At 31.2% G+C, this 22516-nt stretch overlaps 2 protein-coding genes and 1 long non-coding RNA gene across 4 annotated transcripts in view; 1 reads left to right on the top strand and 2 right to left on the bottom strand.

The window, feature by feature from the left end:
* The first annotated feature begins 96 nt into the window (after positions 1–96).
* LOC122631441 (serine/threonine-protein kinase PAK mbt) lies at positions 97–6057 on the top strand. Of its 2 annotated transcripts, none has more exons than XM_043817128.1 (7): positions 97–369; positions 707–1080; positions 1149–1545; positions 1641–2057; positions 2126–2658; positions 2718–2871; positions 2944–6057. In XM_043817128.1, the coding sequence occupies exons 2-7, from the start codon at positions 716–718 to the stop codon at positions 3103–3105; spliced, it is 2028 nt and encodes a 675-aa protein (XP_043673063.1). In that variant the 5' UTR covers positions 97–369; positions 707–715; the 3' UTR covers positions 3106–6057. The 2 variants fall into 2 exon arrangements, with proteins under 2 accessions (XP_043673063.1, XP_043673062.1); XM_043817127.1 differs by having other exon boundaries at positions 98–369; positions 703–1080.
* Positions 6058–8358: 2301 nt separating this feature from the next.
* On the bottom strand, positions 8359–9320 carry LOC122631895. Its single transcript, XR_006327777.1, has 2 exons — positions 8703–9320; positions 8359–8617 (listed from the first exon to the last, which is right to left on the bottom strand). It is a non-coding gene; the product is annotated as an uncharacterized LOC122631895 (long non-coding RNA).
* A 5852-nt stretch (positions 9321–15172) lies between these two features.
* Positions 15173–22516, bottom strand: part of LOC122631894 (RING-box protein 2) — a 30327-nt gene continuing 22983 nt past the window's right edge. Inside the window, exon 2 of the mRNA XM_043818100.1 lies at positions 15173–15440. Within this exon, the coding sequence (XP_043674035.1) occupies positions 15259–15440 (182 nt within the window). The 3' untranslated portion in view covers positions 15173–15258. The remainder of the gene's footprint in view (positions 15441–22516) is intronic.

Below are 22516 nucleotides of genomic sequence, written 5' to 3'. Positions count from 1 at the left end.
TTTTTTTATGTATATATGTATATGTAGGAAGGTATACTGTATGTATGTATGTACAAACATACATTCATGCATCGTACACTTATCATGTTCATAGCAGGTGCGCGCACCGTCGGATTACGAAGCGCCATCTCGAATGAAGTAGCTGAGTTTCAGTTGTTCTGCTTACACACTAAAAGTAGTGTTATGTACGTTAGTATTGGTGGTATAAGAGTATAGTATAAAAGTGAACATCAGGTGGAGTCGAGAAACTGTACATACAATTAACATAGTTTTCCTTAATACATTCCAACTACAGTAAAAAGTGTTATATTGTAAAAGTGCATCCGAAGTATTGAAGAAGCCCCGTCGCAGTTACTGCATCACGAATCGGTAGGCTTTACTGTCATTTGGCTTCTCCCAATATTCGTTATATATTTATGATTAATAGTATTTTACGTTACATAGCGTATACATTTTATTACATATTCGAAAGTTATTGCAATATTTGTGATTTTTGAGACTTTAACAAATATTTATTTGAATACAAATAAATAAATCAGAAATGTCATTTTCTATAAAACACAGTGTCTGACAAGTTTTACAACAATGTTCTTAATATGTTCTGCACTTTATTCTAATATCTAAAATTAATTTGTAATTTTTTAACATTTATTGTTGTAATGAAACATTACAATAAAATTGGATTCATATATTTTTGAAAAGACAGGGGCTAACAATGTTTGCTAAAAAAAAGAAGAAACCACAAATATCTACACCAACAAACTTTGAACACAGAGTCCATACAGGATTTGATAAACGAGAGGGCAAATTTGTTGGATTACCACTACAATGGGCTTCAATAGTAGGAAATAATCAGATCCTTAAATCAACCAATCGACCATTACCATTAGTAGATCCAAGTGAAATCACACCTACAGAGATTCTTGATTTAAAGACTATAGTAAGAGGACATAATGATCCTAGAGTAAAAGTATTGATAAATGACAAAACTACAGAAAATGGATTACCCAAAACTAGTACAGTTGCCAGGTCAAATTCGCTTCGTTCTTCAAGTCCACCACGACTTAGAAGAGATTACAGGTAATCATATATTTTTTCTATTCAATTGATGTATTATGTTATTTCTAAAATTTTGTTTCGTTTTACAGGCATAATACTAATCTTCCCCCATCTGTTCCTGAAGGACAAGAAGTACCTTCAAATACTAGTCAAATGCAAGGATATACAAACTTTGGAAAACCACATAGTTATCTTGAAAAAATGAGACAAAATTCGCCAAGTGTTACGTCTGGATTAAACCCTAACATTCAAAATATGATTCCAAATCTTCAAAATTTGAATCCTAATATGCAGTCTTCGCCAAATTTGACTCATACTGGACAAAATGCTCCTAATTTATCTCTTAATTTTCAAAATTTAAGTCCAATCGTTAACTCACAAAGCTCAACATCAAATCCAACTACTCCGCAAGTTCCAGAGTCCGAATTTCACAGATTAAATTCTCAAATGACGATGGCATCAAATCAATATAATGGCAATCTGCAGGTAGATAATGTTTTACATTTAAAAATGTATTATGCAAATTATAATCGGTATAATCTAATTAAAAATGAATTCTACTTTACATCAAATATTGACAGATTCCAATCAATGAAGTATCTACAAGAGATCAAGTTGCTCAAAATATGTTATTACAAAAATTGCAACCAAAAATTTCACCAGTTGGATCAATAGCTTCACAAAGACCATTAAGTCAATTGAGCTCTCATAATATTAATAAATATCCACAAAATTATAATATGTGTGAAAATCCATCTGCGATGCAACCTCATTTGAAGAAACCAATGGAAACCTCGCAGTCAATGCATAACTTATCAAAGCCAAACGTTCCTTCCACAGTTACTGGAACCACTTCGACGCCAGATCAAAATCAAAATATGAAAAATGCCTTATCATCAGGTAATTTAACAGTTGGCTCAAGTTCAAATAGTTCTAATAAGCAGACTGCTGAACAGCGTTTAACACATGAGCAATTTCGAGCAGCTTTACAAATGGTGGTAAGTAAACAAAAATATAGATCATATGTTTAAATTTATAACTTTTCTATACACTTTAAAAATCGTAGGTAAGTCGAGGAGATCCTCGAGAAAATTTAGAAAATTTTTTGAAGATCGGAGAGGGCAGTACAGGAACTGTGTGTATAGCAACAGACAAAAGTACAAATCGTCAAGTTGCAGTAAAAAAGATGGACTTAAGAAAACAACAAAGGCGAGAATTGCTTTTTAATGAAGTTGTTATTATGAGGGATTATCATCATCCTAATATCGTTGAGATGTATGATAGTTTCTTAGTAGATGATGAGCTTTGGGTTGTGATGGAATACTTGGAGGGTGGTGCATTAACGGATATTGTAACACACTCGCGCATGGATGAAAGTCAAATTGCAACAGTGTGTTCTCAATGTCTTAAGCCATTGGCGTATCTGCACTCACAAGGAGTTATTCATAGAGATATTAAGTCTGATTCAATATTACTTACGGCAGATGGAAGAGTGAAATTATCTGATTTTGGTTTTTGTGCTCAAGTCTCTCAAGAATTACCAAAGAGAAAATCTCTGGTTGGAACACCATATTGGATGAGTCCTGAAGTTATTTCAAGGTATATTACTGATTACATCAAGAAAATTATATTTATAATTCCTATATCGTGTTTTATAGATTACCATATGGGCCTGAAGTAGATATTTGGTCATTAGGAATAATGATCATTGAAATGGTCGATGGTGAACCACCTTTTTTTAATGAACCTCCTTTACAAGCTATGAGACGTATAAGAGATATGCCACCTCCAAAATTAAAAAATTCTCATAAAGTAAACAATGTGTTCTTATAAAATCTTCCTTATTGTTTATAGTATAATTAAAAAAATACACAATAATTGTAGGTTAGTCCACGTCTTCAAGGATTCCTGGAAAGAATGCTTGTTCGCGATCCAGCTCAAAGAGCAACAGCGGCTGAATTGTTACAGCATCCATTTCTTAGGCAAGCTCAAAGTCCAAGTATCTTGATTCCACTAATGAGAGGTGCAAGACATACAAATTGTTGATAGGTGAGATCAGATTATTATGATTCCATTAAATGCTTTCATCAATGATTGCAATAGTAGACACAGAAGTGGAAAAGTGCTAAATATGCCTGATGTATACAGTCGTAATTATATTGTAGATCATGTAAAGTATAATAATGTTTAGACAATTTATTCTGAAAAGTTTAAACATTCCAATTATTTCTGAGCTTATACATATTAATTTATATATAAATATATGAACTGTTTGCCAATAATATTAATGTTATGAAAGCAAGATGTTCTAAAGCTACGTATAAATAAAGTTCATAAATTGTTCTTGAACAATTTCTAAATAGTTCCTGAATAATTTGCGAACTTCTATATATATAAAATTTTAGTTTATACATGGCTGATAATATTGGACAAATGAATAAGATATCAATTTATATCTACTCCTTGTAGAATAAATAAAAAGTGCCTTGGCTATGACAAGACATTCAAAACATTGATTTTTGACTCATTCACTGCCATAATATATTTTCTTAAAATAATTTATACACTAAGTGAAAGAGTACTTTGACTGACTTATGAAATTAAATCTTGTTAATAAATAAAACATGATACAAATTACCATGTTTAAATAAATATATTAACTTTCAAAATAGGAAATATATCTTCCTATATAAAATATTAGTGGCGGTGGATGTGTAAATTTAAGAAAATGACAATTGCTTATCTGTTGTTTCATGTTTTCATGATAAGATGAATATTTCATTAATTATCACAATGTCACGTTAGTTACTATTTAAATATGATATAGAGAATTATGTATGCTGCACAGATTATTTAGTCTATTGACAAATTGCTGATAAGAATAATGTGCCACGTATGCCACTATTTTAAGAATTGCTAAATCATTAAAAATTTTTTTAAATTTGTATTACACTATATTAATGCGTTAAAAAATGTTAACATACGTTTTTTAATACTTTTTATTTTTATCAAATTTATATTTTTATTTAAAATGAAATTCTCCGAATAAGAAATATTTTTTTTTATATACGTATAATATGAGAGATATGATTAATGCTGTATGTATTCTTTATTTCGATTTTAATAACATGTGTATTAATCTTGTACTATGTTCTATAACAAAACATAGTAATTATAAATGTAATTAAATATTTGTTGAAATATAAAAAAATCACGTATTTGAACGTGATTTTTACAATCTATTTGTGATAGGCAACAAAAATTCATGTTCAAATGAATCATAAAGAAATATTAATATAATCATTAATCAAATAATCATTAGAAATATAATAATTTGTGTCATTTGAAAATAACATTATTTCTGTTGAAATATTATTAGGCGAAACTATTTGTAATATCATAAGATATTATTTTTTGGAAATTATGTATTGTCAATGTGGTAATACAATACTTTTAGTATAATGAGAGGCACACAAATTATTGTTTGCACAAACGTGTCGTTTGAAACATTAATATTTGAAGTTTTAAAAAATGATGTTTATAAGATCTATATTATGTAGAAATATGTTTCATCTAATTTTCTTATACATATATTTATTATGATTCATATTGTGGGAAAATATCTATTATTGTAATGTAATACAAAATGCTATTTTATGCAGTATTCTTATGGAAGTTCAACATTCTAATGGAACATTCCTAAATTAATGGAGGCATGAAGTGTTCAAAATAGCTATGATTTACTTTTGTAGAATATTTTCTTATTATTACTCAGCCATACAAAGTAATGAAGAGTCAATAAGTATAAATTCAAATATTCATTTCGAAGAAAAATTAAAAAAAGAGAAATGCCTTAAAAAAGATCGTTTTTGAAAAATCTAGTATATAAATATTTTTGGAAGATATACAGATTTAAAATAAAAATATAATACTCGCATTTTTAATCAACATTTTATATATATTATAAGTTGTACAATATTATCTTGAATTCGACAACATAAAAATATGTATATCAACGATCAGTAATAAGCATTATTTATAATGTAAAATATAATTCATTCAGAAATTATTAGGGTCAAAAATATTTTTAATCAAATCTTTACGTACGTAAGCGATGAAACTTATTGGGATTATGTAGCATAATAAAAATTATCTTTAAATTGTACAGTTTTTATACTAATACAATTAATGATTAATGTAAGTAAACAGATTGTCATTTATACTGTGCAGACAATCGATACTTGTTTTGTTGTCAACTTTCTTTTTAATATATCGAAATAAATTCACATTGAATAGATTGCAATGAAGGATGTATACGAATGATACAATTATATTCTAGCATTATATATATATGTATGTATGTGTATATATATATATATATATATATATATATATATATATATATATCCCCGAAAACGTAATGTATTGACCAAAAATATTGAGTTTGTTTTTAAGTTTTTAATGGGAACCTTTTTTTCATCTAAGGCAATATTGCGACAATAATGATTTTATTTGTACAGTTTTATTTGTTATATAACTAATTATTACAGTTTTGTGATATTATGTAATATTGTAGTACTAGAATTACCCAAAATGGAAGATCTGGATATTGAACTCTCAATGTTATTTTAATCATAAAATTTCATCATTTTGTAGTTTCAATTATAATTATTAATGAAAGTTGATAATGTTTTACGACAAAGTTAAGCGAGTCATTTATTCATACTGTTATAAAGACTTAGGAGATTCGAAGAACAAACAAAAAAAAAAAAACAAATATCGATGATTCCAAGAAAGTATACTTAATATCGAATAATAATACTTTTTACTTTATATTGCGGCACTAATCGATAATTAAGGCCATTGTACTTATTATATTTTTATTATAATAAACGAAGAGCTCTCGTTGAGAATGTACGAAACTACGAATTAAATAATGATATTATATGTGTACATAAATCTATTTCTAGAAAATAAAGATATATAGATAAAACTATACTTTATTAATAATTCTCTTAGTCGCAACATATCTAAATTGTATGTGATTAATTGAAAAAATAATAATAAAATAAGATATAAAATTATTTTCTAGTCATTTTTTACAACGATTGTGTTCAGTTATTGGCCAAAAAAAAAAAAGAAAAGAAAATGTACATTTCTCGATACTCATAATCTTTATCTACGAAGTCAATATCAATGACATAATTAATATAATTTTACAATGATTTATTAGTTTCTTTAAAAACTCGTTGAAACAGACCTAGTCATAGAACGAACACTTATAGAATGATTAGGGGAGAAACGAAGAGGGTGATGGCAAAAAGAAGCAGAGCGCTGTTACTATGCGGACTCAGCATACCAAAAGGAAAGGCGGTTCTAGCGCGTTCGCGTAGCTGATTGGTTGAATGCGACGAGCCTCTGTTCGACCGGGATGACCTTCACATTCTACCTGCGACATAGGCGCCACACGATGACTCGTTGACGCATGACTTCGAGCTTCGAGGAAATTAATAGTTGAATATTCCTGGTATCGATAATTCGCTAAATGATGCAACATAGATCAAAAGTATTTTAAATTCTTTTTAACCTAAATATTGGATGTAATTAAAATTAGAAAAGATTTTGTAAGAAAACAAAAACATTTTAATTTCTGAAATGTAAATTACGTCCGATGTGACAGGGATTTTTTTTTTTTTTTTAATAGAAATATTTGTACACGATTGAATTCGAATTATAAATTCCTTCAAAATTTCTACGAAAAAAGATATAAAATATACGTGTCATCATGAACGATGCGAAATTCGCTTAAGCAATATTACGTAGAAATTTCGATAAAAACGTATCCATTATCGATAAAATTCTAATTATTCTTCGAAATGAATATTGATACTTATACTTTGATCTTATTGATATAAAATATATGGATATTATGAATTGTAATCGGATCTATTTGAAAATTGCTCGAACAAGCTACTACCGATATTAAACTTTTTCTTTGGTACAATTTGCTAATATTTATCTTGATTGAAAAATTTTCGTTGATCACAACAACGAATAATATCTAAAGAATAATTTTAAGAATAGTTAAGAAAAACTAACTGTTATCGTATTAAATCAGCTATTTTCAAAATCGAAAACGAATTTTGTGAAAAATGAGTGGCCACGCCACTGATAAATAGCGTCTGGGCTCGACAGTGATAAAACGTGACGTGGTATACGTCACGGACGAAGGACGATGTATATGTAAGAAAACGTGTACATATATACGTGTATGTTCCAAGGGGTCGTCGTATTCGAAGTGTTTTATAAAAACCGACAGAATGACGAAGTAGGCGTGTCCTATAAGGCACATGGAGTTGGTCACGTAGGATGTAACGGACGATCTCGAAAGTTTCATCAGCTCTCTCATCGTAACGTGTACACAATCGTACATGCATACATACATCATACACATATATATATCAGCATACACACACACACACACATACACACACATATATGAACCATTCAAAGCAAAGAGACTAACTCTATTTTCTGAAATTAAAAAAATTTTTCTATTCAGGCATTTGATTGATACTTGATTGGCAGCACTTAACTTTTTATATTTAAAATAAATTTTCTTGATGATTAGCTAAGTCCAACGTCATTAAACGACGAAACTTTGCAAATGAATGATTTATTTCAGCAATCAAAGTTTTTATCATATAGAATAAAATAAAGTTAAATGAATTATATTGCATGTCGTGACATAAATCTATTATATAGATTCTGCATATGCACGAACACACATGCAATATGTGTTTTGATATATATACTTTACAAAAAATTAAAAAATTGTACATTTGTAATTTTATGAATCTTTTTACTTTTTGCTTTGCGGAGTTAATCACTTTGGCAAATGAACGACTTATACATAAATATTTCATGTCAGCATAAAAAATGATAAACGGTGAGTAAAATACGTTCCCGCTCTCTCTTTCTTATTTTCTCTTATCTACGAAATAATTCCTCGTTAAAGATCTCCCAAAGATAGAAAGTGATTCAACGATAGTCTTTCATTTGCTCTCCCACTCTTTTCTTTAGACATAGTAAAACAATTAAGATCATCTACATTTCTGAACTTCGAAACGTTGACGTCGATTTTAAGCCCACATTCATTCTTTCCATTCTTTTTTTTTTTTATGATTCAGTCAATAAGAAGACTTTAGACTCCGTTTAATGTGCTCTGGAATTCATTCTGTTATCGCATTAAATTCTATTTAAAAAAATTCGATAAAGAAAAAAAAAAAAAAAGATTCATTCGAATATTCACCGCGATTTTATTTTCCTTTCGTTTAACAAAAAGATATCAAACCAGACATATTGTATTAAGCATCCTGTTGGAACAATATAGCCAGCTGAAAATACATCGGTTGAATCCGACAATGCTCTTTCGTTCCTCGCTTTCCAGCACGTTGACTCACTAAATATAAACGCATTCCGAGACGAAAGCAGTAGGTATTGCTTTTATATAGCATGTTCGGTCATCCTTTCATCCTTTCGTTTAAAGAATGTCTTTCTAAAAAAATTTGATTTTTTCCAAATGAAAAAAAAATAAGCACCAATTACATGGATCGCTTGCGAGTCTCTTAAGTATCACCTACCTGCCCTCTGCTCTATCTTTAGTAGAGGATTGAATGTGCTCTCGCTTTACTCTATTTATTGATTCTTCATCATTTGTTATTATCATTTCTTGACGTTCGTATGACGAAATGACGTAAATCGCAAATCGTTGCTGGAATGAATGGCACGAGGAACAACACGTGCATCCGATAAGTTGATAATAAATTTATTGTTGAGAAGAAATATATACTTGGGAATAAATTCTTTAAATGAAAGACATACATTCTTAAAGAAGCGAAAGTTATGAGATAAAATGTATGCAAAGAAAAAAGAAAGAAAAAAAAAAAAAACATAACTTCGATTCGAGATTAAATATAATAAATATTTTAGTATCAAATTGCTATCTAACGATCATATAATGGGATTGAGTAGTATCAAATTAGTCATCTCACGTGCTTCTTGTTAGATATGTGTGCATGTAAAAATTCGTTATAATACCGACTGACGCAACGAGAACTGGTTCTTAGATTACGTTTTAACTGTACGCTATAACCAATCAGAAGGCGCCGTTCACAGGGGGCTCGACTAGTTAACTTTCGTCGCGTAATTTACGCGGGAAAGTCCTGGTAATAACCGTTCGATAGAAATCGAAATTACTTCTCTCTCTCTCTCTCTCTTTTTTTTTTTTTTTTTCATAGAAAATTGAATTTAATTATTTAATTTGTTGAGATTCGTGGAAATTTTTTTAAGCAATTAAATTTCATTCGATCGATAGAGTAAATCTTTTCTTCTGATTTTTAAAACTTCCAATTAAAGTCAACTTTCTAGAAACCACAGCTGTTACATGTCTATTAAAATTTCAAACAATATTACATTCCGTTCTAAGAAAGTATAAATTCAGAATTGACCGAAGAATACGTATGTACGCACATTGCGTGAATTCGTATGCCTCCACCACGTATATAGAGACGTTCCGTTACGTACACACTCAACTAACGTTCTCTTTCTCCGTAAAGCCTTATGGAAAGGCTTCGAGGCCAATAATTCGCATCTTTTGCTGTCTCGAGTGTGCTCGCAAAAGCGTGCTTTTCTCCGTGCAGAATTCTCTTAGATGTAATTTTCGATCGGCACGCTTTCTATTCGTAGAATTCGCGTTTCTTCCTCGTCTTCTTTCTCCCCCCTTTTCCCACCACCTTCTGTCTTTCTCTCTCTTTCTGTTTCTCTATTACTCTTAGATTACATAGCCGACAAGATTCTCTCTTTCACACGATCATCTTAGGATCGATTTTCTTGCAGAATTCTTTCACGGATTCTCACCGTCATTTTTATCGAATTTTAAATTGCTGGTTGCCGCTTGTATAACTAACCTTGAATCAGAAAAGTATGAAGCTCGCTAGATAATGGCCGCAACTTCTACGTTTTATATAAGAGAAAATCGATCTTCTACGATAGGCGATCTCTTCTAACTGTATACTAGGAGCAAGTATGTTAACAAAAAATATTTAACGATCGCGATCCATCACGTCTATGATCTTCAGTTACATTCGAATCATGGGAAACGAATGAGTCCGGACCGAACGAGAGAGATCGAGTTGACACGAGATTTATACTTTTATTCAGGTGAGATTAAACACGTTAATGGATCTCTTCTACAAGAATTTCTAAGAAAATATTCGGGCTCTTCCGTAAAAGAAAATTCAACTTATCAAAGATTTTGATTTTATGTCGAATATGATCGATTCTGATCTTCCTTATTTGCATTAAAAATTTCGCATTACTATATTTTAACTTTATATTTACATTTATAGTCGTACGATATCAATATCAGTCGTTCGAAATTAACATCAAAGACGTTTATGTGAGACACGTGACGTGTGTGTTTGAGATATCACACGTGTGCGTGTTTACACGGAAAAGAACTAATACGGTAGACGAAATCTAAAATTAGTTTTTGTTTTAAAATTAGTACGGACTACGTTCGAATTGATTCACAAATCGAATTTAGACAAAAACGAATTTTTCTATATATCTGTTAGAATGTGTACGTAGATATGTACGTCTATTTTTGTATTATTTTCTTGGAAACTCGAAAAACGTTGATTGCATATATCGTGTTGAATACCCGACGGTACTTGTGTTAGCTCGATACAACTACGAATTATCTATTTTTAACTTTCGACGATGCGATTGGTCGAGCCTCCAGCCGAGCCTCTTTCATCGAGTCTCTTTCACGTTGCACAGATGCACGTATAAGATATAACACACCTATACATAGGTACGCGCATATATATGTACAAATTACAGAGATGAAACGATAAAATAACTGATCAAAGTTCGACGCAAATAGGCCATGTGACTATTTCACTGAATATTGTTGAAACGACTAACATTTTTTCTAACTTTTATATTATAAAAAGATCGTATGCAAATACAAGGAAGTAAAAAGTCGCACGGTTTGAAAACACAGAGTATCTCGCTTGCGAAATAGCTGTATATATATATATATATACACACACATATGTATACACACATATATACGTGCACGAGGAAGAACGATATAGATCGGGTCGATTGTTAAAGGTCGCTCGTTGCGTGCAACAAGATCATTTCTATCCTTCATCGTTAAATTATATTCCTAAGGTATATTACGAGATTCTATCGTTCGTTTCAAGGACACAAACATGTCGAGATAGAATTTATAAAAACTTATGACAGATTAAAGGGAATACTATTATTTTTAAAACGCCTATTGTCTATCGTACAATAACATAACGTAATCTACAATAAAATATATATTTGCAAGAAACGAATAGAATCGTAGATAACAGTATACGTAAAGGATTAACTCGGCGCCGTCTCGATTTTCCTCGCGATATCATTGGTCGAGCCTTTGGTCGAGCCTCCACCGTAAATGACCTAATGACGCGGAAAGAGAATGCATGTGTTTCACGAAGGGACACGACGAGGAAAAAGTGATAGGATGAAGAGAGGGGAAAGAGAGGGGAAAGAGAGGGGAAAGAAAGGGGGAAAGAGAAAGACAAACCGACAAACAGAAGGAGAAGGGAGCTCGATGTCCTTCGGCTATTCGCGAGTAGTTGAAAAGTGGTGGTACCGCGCGATGTGAATTGACCAACCACGAAGAAGTAGCAACAACTGCGAACGACCGTTCAGTTCGAGTTAATTGACTCGAATTTAATAAATTCCCCACACTTATCTTGACGATGATGTATTTTTCTTTTTTTTTCTCTCTCTCTCTCTCTCTTTTTTTCTTACATTTTTCCTCATATTGTCAATCCATCCGAATGCAATCAAACAGGAATGACACATGTGTATTTTGATCGGACAATGAATAATTTTCTCTTGTGAATGTTTACATGTAAGGAAACCATATTTGTAATTTAGTAAGTATAATCAATGATACGGCAAAGCGTGAATTCTCCGATAATTAAGGTTTAACAATTAACGACTACCGTTTTTTTTTTTTTTTTTTTTAATATTCCTTGTATTTCGTGGGAACAATTACGGATAATTCTTGGCGTTGTTCTAACAACGGATAATTATGATAGTATGAGGAAAAATATTTCGAAGTCCATCCAGGACTTTGAACATTTTTAGTCCTTAAATACGGAATAAAATCCTATGCAATAGACACGTATCAAGATTACTCATAATGTAAAAGAAGACAGGCGACAATTGGCTTCTCTTTCATTGATATTTGTCAGTCGCCCACTCTCCGATTGGCATCGTTTCTCTCTCGTTTGACCTTTATTCATAATGTCAGAAAAAGATGTATGTATGCTGATATAAAAAAGACGTCAATTGAGAAAGAAGAATTGTAGCAGGCGATATTTATTCGATAATTCCATTTTTTGTGATCTTGTGATATCTCGTTATATGTTTTCCGACTTTTTCGATTTAATTAATATTAATACGAATCCTTTGTCAAATATATTCGCGTTTTATTATAATATATTATATTATAAATTAAAGAATTTTTCATTTGTAATATATTATATTATACTATAAAAATAACACGACACAGAATTTGCATAATTGATTGACAATGTGTTATAATAAAACAATAATTGCGCACAATTTCTCGAGTATTTGTTAACGATTTAACTCGATATCTCACTGTAACAAATTTATCATTCTTGTCGCTATTATTACAGAAATAAAGGTAAGTGTTTCGTGTAATGTGAGATGATGTAATTCGTCGTCCAACGTCGTGATTAATTGTTCGTTGAGATTACTACCGATTGTTATTATAAATTCGAGTCGTTTCGAGGCTCGAAACTCGAATATCGATCGCAATTGATTCGCATGCTTCTTGTGAATTATACGATTATGCAATTTGCAAAGTAACAAGCGCCGGTGTTCATTGGAATTTGTTCTTTAAAGTGACGCAATCTATGATGAGATTCTCGCGACGTGTCGCGATAAGCATCGTTAAGATCGAACACGGCATCGTGAATCGCAAACAACTTTTATACTTCGAATGTGTACTTTGATCTAATTTGTAATGAGACGTGTAAAAAGATTTATCATGGCCAAAATCGTTTATTTTTGTTTGTCTCCTTTTTACTTTCGTTTTCTTTTCTTTTTTTTTTTAACACTCGATCTCGACGCGTGACAAACTGTTTATTTTATATGGTCATATTGGATAATATTTAATAAAACTAATGATTAACGACCACAATTGAAATACAGGTATCTTACTTATAACATGATACTTAAACAACGCAGTTTCAATACAACGCGTTCTTGAAACTGAGATAGTAACTCTCGTATAACGCGATACTTAAACAATGCAATTTCGATATGACGATCTTAAAACTTTTAGATTTTTATTTTTTCACTTTATATATTTTGAAAAATACATAAGTGCATTAGTTTTTAGTCTTCGGTAAGTTATGTCGACTTTGCCGCAATCATTATAATCCATTCAACGACTGGTTTATTTATAATTTTTATAATCTTATATGTACGTACGTACTATTATTTATTTCATATTTTGCATATTAATTTGTATGAATTACTTGAATCATTAACTGACTATTCCATAGAATCATATTTTCACTTCACTTATCGTTTTGATTAATTTTTTTAATAAGAATATAACAAAAATATATAAGAAAAAAATATTCATTTCACGACGATGAAAAATTCAATTATTAATCATTAATCCAATCAGTAGTAGAATAAATAATTTAATCGTATCATCTAATTAATCTTTTCGTTAAAAACAATGACCATAGTCATTCATCATCGTATGTTCATTGTATTCCATCGGTGACTATAGTAACCCATCATCGCATGCTCGTTGTATTCCACTAATGTGGAATAACGGGATGACTTCAGTTACGTGTCCTCGTATGCTCCTTATAATCCACATTATTATAAAATATACTATAGTTATGAACTAACCAGGTAACTTCAATCACTTGTTAAAAGTTTGCATCGATTCACAACTTTGGTTATATTTTTTTCACTTCAATCGAAGACAATTTGAATTAAAGACTAATAATTACGTGACGCGACAAAGTATTAAATATTACTTCTGTTAGCGGTAAAGTATACGTTCGCTCCGTGATAAAGTATACGTTCCGATACACACTGAAGTAGACGTTCGCGTTTTGACCACGGCAGCATACTCGAGGACGACGGTGTCGTAGCAAAAGTGTTAAAAATATAATCGTTAATTGTGGTTAATAATTAAATATTTCCTTTGTAATTGTTAATCATTTGCTGAATTATATATCGTGCAGCACTACTATGCGAACTATGTCAATCGGAGTTAGACGAAGTTCGAAGAAAAAAAATCCATAAATCTGTGGTATCGTTGATGTGACATCTTTTAATTTGCTAATGTGCAACTTTTATAAACAACACGACGTTGAAAAGAAAGCACAATAAAAATCAGTTTGGAACAGTTTAATTTAAGTATCTTTACTCACCAGAATACATCTTTCTTTGTCATTTTTTATCAATGCATTTTTTTTTACGAGACTTTAAAGTAATACATTGATTTACATAAACGTAAGATAAAACATTTAATTGAAAGAAATAAAAGGGAAAGAAAAAGAAACAAAGAAAAAGAAAAAATAATAACTTCGCATTGGAGAGCAGAATGCAGTGATTTACATCGACGTTAGATAAAAAAATTAAATTGAAAGAAATAAGAGAAAAAAAAGGAAAAACAAGAAAAAAAATAACTTTGTAACATGTATATAACAGAAAAAATAAAGATACGAGATTGCCTTTCAAGAAGTATTTTTTTTTAAGATTTCGTAAACATACGTTCATGAGAAATCGTCAAGGCAATTATGAAAAGTAGAGAAAACTCGTTTTGCGAACCTTCTTTTTTTTTTACTGATATCTTGCGAAATCTATGTAGTCTACAGTCGAGGAATGTGATGAACGCAAAAGTTTTATAGGAGTAATATTGATAAGTTGAATGAAATATAAAAATTAGACAAAAGATGGTATACAGGAAAAGAGAACGAAAGAAAAAGAGAAATATAGTGTATTCATTGAAAAAGAAAAGAAAAACAAAATGTTGAATGTTGAAAGAGTAGGTGTCCTAATCCCGCACCGTTACTTTCCCATTCTTTGGATGGACCATTCCTGTTGGCATAATGGACAACGATTGTTCTGCTTCACCCACAAGGACATGCAACAGTAATGAAACGAATGGTTACACTCGCCCCACACGACTACGCAGTCTTGTCGTCCGTAAAAGTCCTTCTTGCTTTCCGCCTGACATCGTAAGCACGCGTCTGTAAAAAAAAAAAGATAAAGAATGTCAGGATCTTGTTCTCCTTTATTTGAGAAATTTTCTACTTCTCTCGATCTTTACCTTTCAAATCGTTAAATGGCAAATTTATATATGTGTAAGTGTTCGCACGCACGCATACATGCACGTATATACGCACACACAAAGTAACCAAAATGAATATAAAGAAATCAGGATTTGCATTAGCTCGACCTTGCGTGCCAAAATAGTAGAAACTCGACGAATTAATACGAGAACCGGAAAAACATGCTAATACGAAGAGTTGAATGTTAAACTTGGATATTTTTTAACTAATACGGGAACGTTTGTTTCTTTCTCTTTCTCTCTCTCTCTCTCTCTATATATATATATATATGTATATATATACACGTGAACATAAAAAATATAAAGAAAAAAGAGCAAAGCGATGAGAATAGATAGAAAAGAGATAAAATATGATTTATCTGTGATTATTGTGTAAATAGACGAGCAGGCAAATTTTTGTTTTTTTTTTTTTTTCTTTTCCGTCCTAATCAAGGAGAAGGACGAAAAGAAATATAAGAAGAAAAAGAAGAAGAAGAAGAAGAAGAAAAAGAATAAGGATGGAAAGAGTTCAAGGCGATCCTAATATTGTGCGTGCGTGCGTGCGAATAGAATAGCTTATCGGTTGATTTTGCGACTTCTTGTTACTTTACACCTACGTAAGATTTTCAGTTAATGTCACGTTCATTTACGTCGCGAAGTTTCCGTCAAATATGTGTGTATATATATATATATATATATATATATATATATATATATATATAAATGTGCTCTGTTCGCAAAATCGATGGAATTATCGCGAAGACTGCCGACTCGCCGTCATGACGGAACAATGAAATATCGATTATCACAATACAATCAATGATAGACAAGAAAATAAACAGAATGATATCGTTTTTGATACGATTTATGAGATAATATACTCTAATAATAGTAATAACACTAACAAGTGTAATAAAAATGAATATAATACGTCAGTGTAGATTATATCGAAATGTTCTTTTCCTTTTCTACAACAATTATTCCAACTTATTTAATATGTTTCTTCGAACACATCTGCAAGATAAAATAAAAGAAAAGAAAGGAATATTTCTACCTACGTCTTTACATCCGGTATCGTCCACATTTCTTTAAAAAGATAATGATAATTCATAACGTCAGTGTATACGCATTTCGATTAATCTTCTGCATCCTCCCATTTTCTCTCTTTCTTCTTTCTTTCTAATTTTTACAAGCAATACACGATAAAAAGCATTCGAAAGAAAAACTTGAGAGAATGATTTTCACATCGAACGTATAAGGAATTGTTAAGATTCTGAACGTTATCGACAGACAATAATTAAAATGCTTGAAAGATAAGACAAACAAAGGTAACGTCGTAACTCGTAATGAGACGCGCTTTTAAAAAGTTCATTGTTGCGGTGCAAAGAGATAGAGTAGAAGGGGTTTAATATTAACCACGATATATAAACATCTTTATGATCATCGATCCTCTCGAGTCGTGGTTCGCATTGAATGAGACATATCATTTTACGCTGTCTCGTTACCGATTTACGTATACATACATGTACATATATATACAAGTATAAATAATGTGTGTATATATTTGTGTGTATGTATATATATGTGTATATATATATATATATAATGCAACGGCCAGTAAAATTCCACTGTCTTATCTAACGACGAGTCTAGGAGCCGCCTTATTACATACGATTACCAACGTTGCGATACATCCACCTTTCTATGTGTACGTGAATATTACGATAGTATATACAGGAGTACTCGCTATCAACCAGTCGCGTTAATACGTCTTATCGTGTACGAGTATAACGTGTCGTGCATTTACGAGATTATAAGAAAAGTTGACTAAGAGAAATTGTCATGATGCTTTAATCTCGAATTTGATCAACACGCGAGATAATTCACTTTTGTGGATATTTCGAGACACGACTTTCTTTCTCGTCAAATAATTAAAATACTTTTAGCCTAATCCCGTCTTAAAAATTCGTTCATATTAGATTTTTTTTTTTCTTCAATATACGAGCATAACTCAAGAGTATAACGTATAAAAATTATTCTTTTATCGATCAAACTGATTACGAGGATAAAAAAATCTGTAGGATTATGCGAGATTAGATAAATAGGACCATTTATTAAATCCATTATAAATTATCTTGTAAAATACTTGAGATAAAAAATTTGCGAAGAGTATTTTAGTATCTCACTCGAAAGATACGAATCTGGATGTCGACAAGCCGATGGAAAAATTCCATGGGCCCTGAACTCGGTCGAATCTTTGTTGTCCTCTTTGACTTCTCTCTCTCTCTCTCTCTCTCTCTCTCTCTCTGATTCTCTTTTTCACTCACTCACTCAGGATAATGTTTAATGGAAAAGAGAGAGAGAAAGAGAAAGACAGAAAGAGCGAGAGAGAGAGAGCGAGAGAGAGAGAGAGAGAGAGAGAGAGAGAGAGAACTTTCCATGCGTCTTCATTCGTTGTTATCTGTCGGCTACTGGCGCTTCGTCTATTAATCCTCGACAGTTGAGGGGTGACTCTCTCGTTGACCCCCACCAGGGGATCCCAGCCGGAGACACACCAGACGTGCCTCCAAGAGCCGAGGAAACGATTGGGCCAATTAACGTCGTCTTCGCTTCGTCTTCGTTATCGTTGTTATCGTTGCCGTTGTTGTTGGGGGCACTGTCATAATATCGATATACGATCTAATCATATCGATTTCTCGATTATTCCTTCGAGGTTACCCTTTCCTTCGATAGATATTATATATTTTATCGAACTATTACAATGATGTATGCAGTATCTTTTTTTTTTTTTTTTTTTTTTTTTTTTTTTTTTTTTTTTTTTTTTTTTTTCATTAGAAATTTAATCTTGTTGAAAATCACACAGTCGAGATTGGAATCGACGAATCTCGACGATTTAGAAATCGCTTAATAAATCGTTCGTGAAATGTGGAAATAATTATGATAATCATAAATACAATATTAGCAGTAAAATCATAACATACGCTGAAATTGTTTTACATCGATTAATCGAGATTCTTTAGCGATTTAAGCATGTTTCAGTTATTAAGAATTATCGCTCGGAAGTTAACGAATTTTGACATTTTACTACGAAGTCATTTTCTTAGAAAATTTTCACGATGTATTAGATAGATAAACACGTATTATGTAACTTGATAGATAGCACGCTGATCGATGTGTTCGAACAGCGAACACGTTTTAAGAGCATTCATCCGTGTACGAATCTCATCCAGGCCGAAGAACATTTATACGTCCTGTTTCTTATCCATTCAAGATATATACCTCATAATCGTTAACGCGGCGTAAATAAAACTGTTTCGATCCACCGTGAGAAGATATTACGCGAGCAAATAATTTCTCGATCGTACGAGTCGTTAATTATGGCTCGCTTGCAATAGCTAGAAAAAGAAGCGCATATATTGCTTGACGATGTACTGCCAATGAGTAGATCATTCATTAATTCGGTCCTTAATTAAGCTAGCTAGTGTATGCGTCCATAGGCGTGTTTATATGTGCATAGATACATGCATTAATCATCTTGACATTCGAACGTTCGAGAATTACGAGGGGACTAGCGAGAGTTTTAGTTCGATGGGTTAATCTGTCGGGACTTACATGCCATTCAAGATTCACATATTGTGTATATAGCACTGAGTTAGCCTTTTAATTGCGAGTTCATGGGTTTACAACATTGCACGAGCCGATATATACAGTCTTCTCTTTTGCATACGTAACGAATTACTTAACGGACTCGGATCGTTTGGTTTTAATCGGATTCGATATAGATTTAAGGACGTTAAAGGAATCAAAGGGCACATCGATGAGATACGCGACGCGTGTACTTGACTCATGTGATATGAATAATACATACATATATGCATACATACGTGAATACGTACGTACGTACATACATATATATATATTTATAATGATGACAATTATTTGCAGTTAATTTCACGATTCACATCCTACATAAAATCGACCTTGATTTTCTTCCGAATGAATATGATATTCTTCTTGGCTCGCTTCGTTTTAACAAAACCATCTTTCGTTCTAAATACTCGATTGAAATGACGCATAATCATCGAGTGTCAGTACGCATTCACATCAGAACTACTTTAACGCGCATTCGTAAGCGTCATGGAACACTCAAGCATTCGAGCACAATGCGGGCAAATGGTCATTATTCAATGCGCTCCTTGATATGTCTCTAGCACGCGGAGTCATTTGGTATTAACTCGAAGACTCATGCCTCCGACGTGACACGAAATCATTTTCAGCTCACCAAAGAAATCTACATGATCTTAGTCGATTGTCGTTGACGAAGAATCGTTAACGAATGTAGTTTTCGATATAATCATCGATCGAGACACTATACGCGGCGTCATTTTACAATTCTTTCTTACGCGTTTCCATATAGTAAATCATCAAGATGTAATGATTTATTTTATGACGATTATAATTGTTCGTCTTACTAATTGTAAGTAAATATCGGTGCGTATATAAATGCGCTGACATTTTTGTTAAATGAAATCTTAATTACACACAACGAAGAATTTACGACGATAAGCACGATAATACCTGTTATCACATACATATGCATAGTATAAACATACGTATCGGTCGAATGTTTATCTTCTAGGATTATGACGCATTAACCATCGTTTAGATACATATATTGCAAAAGATCGATTGTTTATGAGATGGCATTTAGTTTTTACTTTTTCGCCATTAAAAATATTCATCACTAATCACATTTTTTTGTTAGTATATATTATTAACGAGCAAGATATTTTCAAGATAAAGAATAACTCGTCTTACATATCTGTCTGTCATATCTAAGCATAAAAAGTTTGATCGATCGGGAAAAAGAATCGTATGAATCGTAAATAAATAAAATAAATTATAGTGGAAGTCGTATATGACTAGTAAGACTGATAATACGGGTTAGATACGTCACGATAAGATAATAATATACTTTAAAAAAATGTAACTATATGTAAAATACAAAAGAAGAAGTTCGTATTATTGTCTCGGACTGTACGCAACGAAGGACAACGGAACTTTAAGATAACATTCAGAATATTTTAACGAAAAATTTGTTACGTTCGACCATAAAAGCTATAAATATGAAGACTTCAAAATGCAAAAAGTAACAAAATTAACATATTGAAACGATTGTACAATAAAAATAAAAAAGAAAAGGCTTAGATCAATCACGATTATACCTTTCTATCATCGAAATTATATCATTTGTATTGATTTTGATAACACTTATCACCTACGTAATATTTTACTAACAATAAGTTCGTATGTTCACATGAATGAATCAAGTTCAAGAATTACTTCCATGATAACAATTATCATTATTATTACGGTAGACTTTACATAGATAATGTAAATCTTCGACGAATTTGAAGCACGAGAAAAGGCGGCTAATTTAAAACTGAATTCAAGATCAATTCTAATCCCGATATATTTTATTTTATAGTAATTAATAACAACTGATTGATTAACTGATTAATTAATAGCTATGATAATCTCTTTTTATCTTCTTGTTACCGTTTTTGTTCGATTATGTATGTACGTATTTGAGCAGACTTAACTCCTCTAGCATAATCATATGATAATTACAGAAGTTGATGGAAAAATACTATAAACGAAGTTAGACATTCGTTTGACATTGATATACAACGCATATACGTATTTGTACGTACGTAGGTGACGCCAATGCTTTTCTGCGACATTTTGCATATGCGACAATAAACGCAGAACCAGTAACGATTGAAAGAGAGAGAACGAGAGGGAGAGAGAACAAAAGAGAGAAAGAAAGAGAGAGGGAAGCGTTTGTTTCATTACAATTAAAATAGAAGCCTTTTCTGATTTGTACTGCGCAATTTCATTCTTTTATATCTTCAATCTTTTAAAATACAATTTTTTTTATCTTCGTTTTTCTTTTCTCCTCCTCCTTCTCATAGTAATTTGCCAAACTCGCAAACGTTGTTATCGTTGCTTTCAGAAACGAGATTCCTGCTTTTTATCACAATCGGAAATGAGAGCAACCGAAATCGCTTATTTTCATGTGTGAATACGTACATATATATATATATGAATATATCTATAGAAGAGAAATAAATAGAAAATCTAAAATAATGAGTTACTTTAACGTTAATGTTCTTCTTACTGACCTAACATACATTATACATTTTTTCATGTACTTATAATACATATGTATATATGTAAAATGACAATCAATGATGCATCGGAATGCTTACATTTCCGTGTATCAATATTGCGTAGAAAAGAAAGTAATTAACCTTGGATGCATTTTATCACATGTTGTTGAAAACTAGTAAACAAGATGAAAAGAAGTATATAATAAATAAGAAAAAAAGCAACGCGAATAAATGTAACGTAATGGTTTACTATTTTGTTTGCATCAACTTCAGAATATTCAATACATGATCAAATGTATTAAACAAGAAGTGCAATAATCGGTATGTAACAAGATGCGTTTATTAGAAATTCGAAACCATAATAACTAAATGCGTTGTACTTGCATATTTATCATAGTGAAACGACATACTACTGCGACATACAAATATGTATAAAAAAGAAGAAAATATACAGATCTGCCATTAATAATACGTAATATACATATATATATAGGACGCCCTATAGCTTCGGCAGTAGGTTTTACGTATGAGAATAATAAAAATAAGTTCATATAAACATACGCCCTATTTGATGTATTTTACTATTTATTATTTAAACGTATATCCCTTTCTCTTGTAAATTTATAAAAATTTTTATATATGTATATAAAAAATGTTTAATTTCAATATAATATATATATAATTAATTTAAATTAATACAATATATTATTTATAAACTAAAATTTGTTAAATGTACTTACACAAATAATAAATTTTATTGTAATTGAAATAAAATAGGAAAAAAACTAGTATCGCTAAAATTAAAAAATATTATAAATAATTT

The sequence above is a fragment of the Vespula pensylvanica genome, chromosome 9 (assembly GCF_014466175.1).
Source record: "Vespula pensylvanica isolate Volc-1 chromosome 9, ASM1446617v1, whole genome shotgun sequence".
NCBI classification, from domain to species: domain Eukaryota; kingdom Metazoa; phylum Arthropoda; class Insecta; order Hymenoptera; family Vespidae; genus Vespula; species Vespula pensylvanica.
This window is presented reverse-complemented; position numbering and strand designations above follow the sequence as displayed.

Excerpts from the sequence above, each read along its gene's own strand:
- LOC122631441 (XM_043817128.1), top strand. The coding sequence starts at position 716 with ATGTTTGCTAAAAAAAAGAAGAAACCACAAATATCTACACCAACAAAC. Across the intron at positions 1,081-1,148 it reads CGACTTAGAAGAGATTACAG|GCATAATACTAATCTTCCCC; the intron begins GTAATCATATAT and ends TTCGTTTTACAG. Across the intron at positions 2,872-2,943 it reads AATTAAAAAATTCTCATAAA|GTTAGTCCACGTCTTCAAGG; the intron begins GTAAACAATGTG and ends CAATAATTGTAG.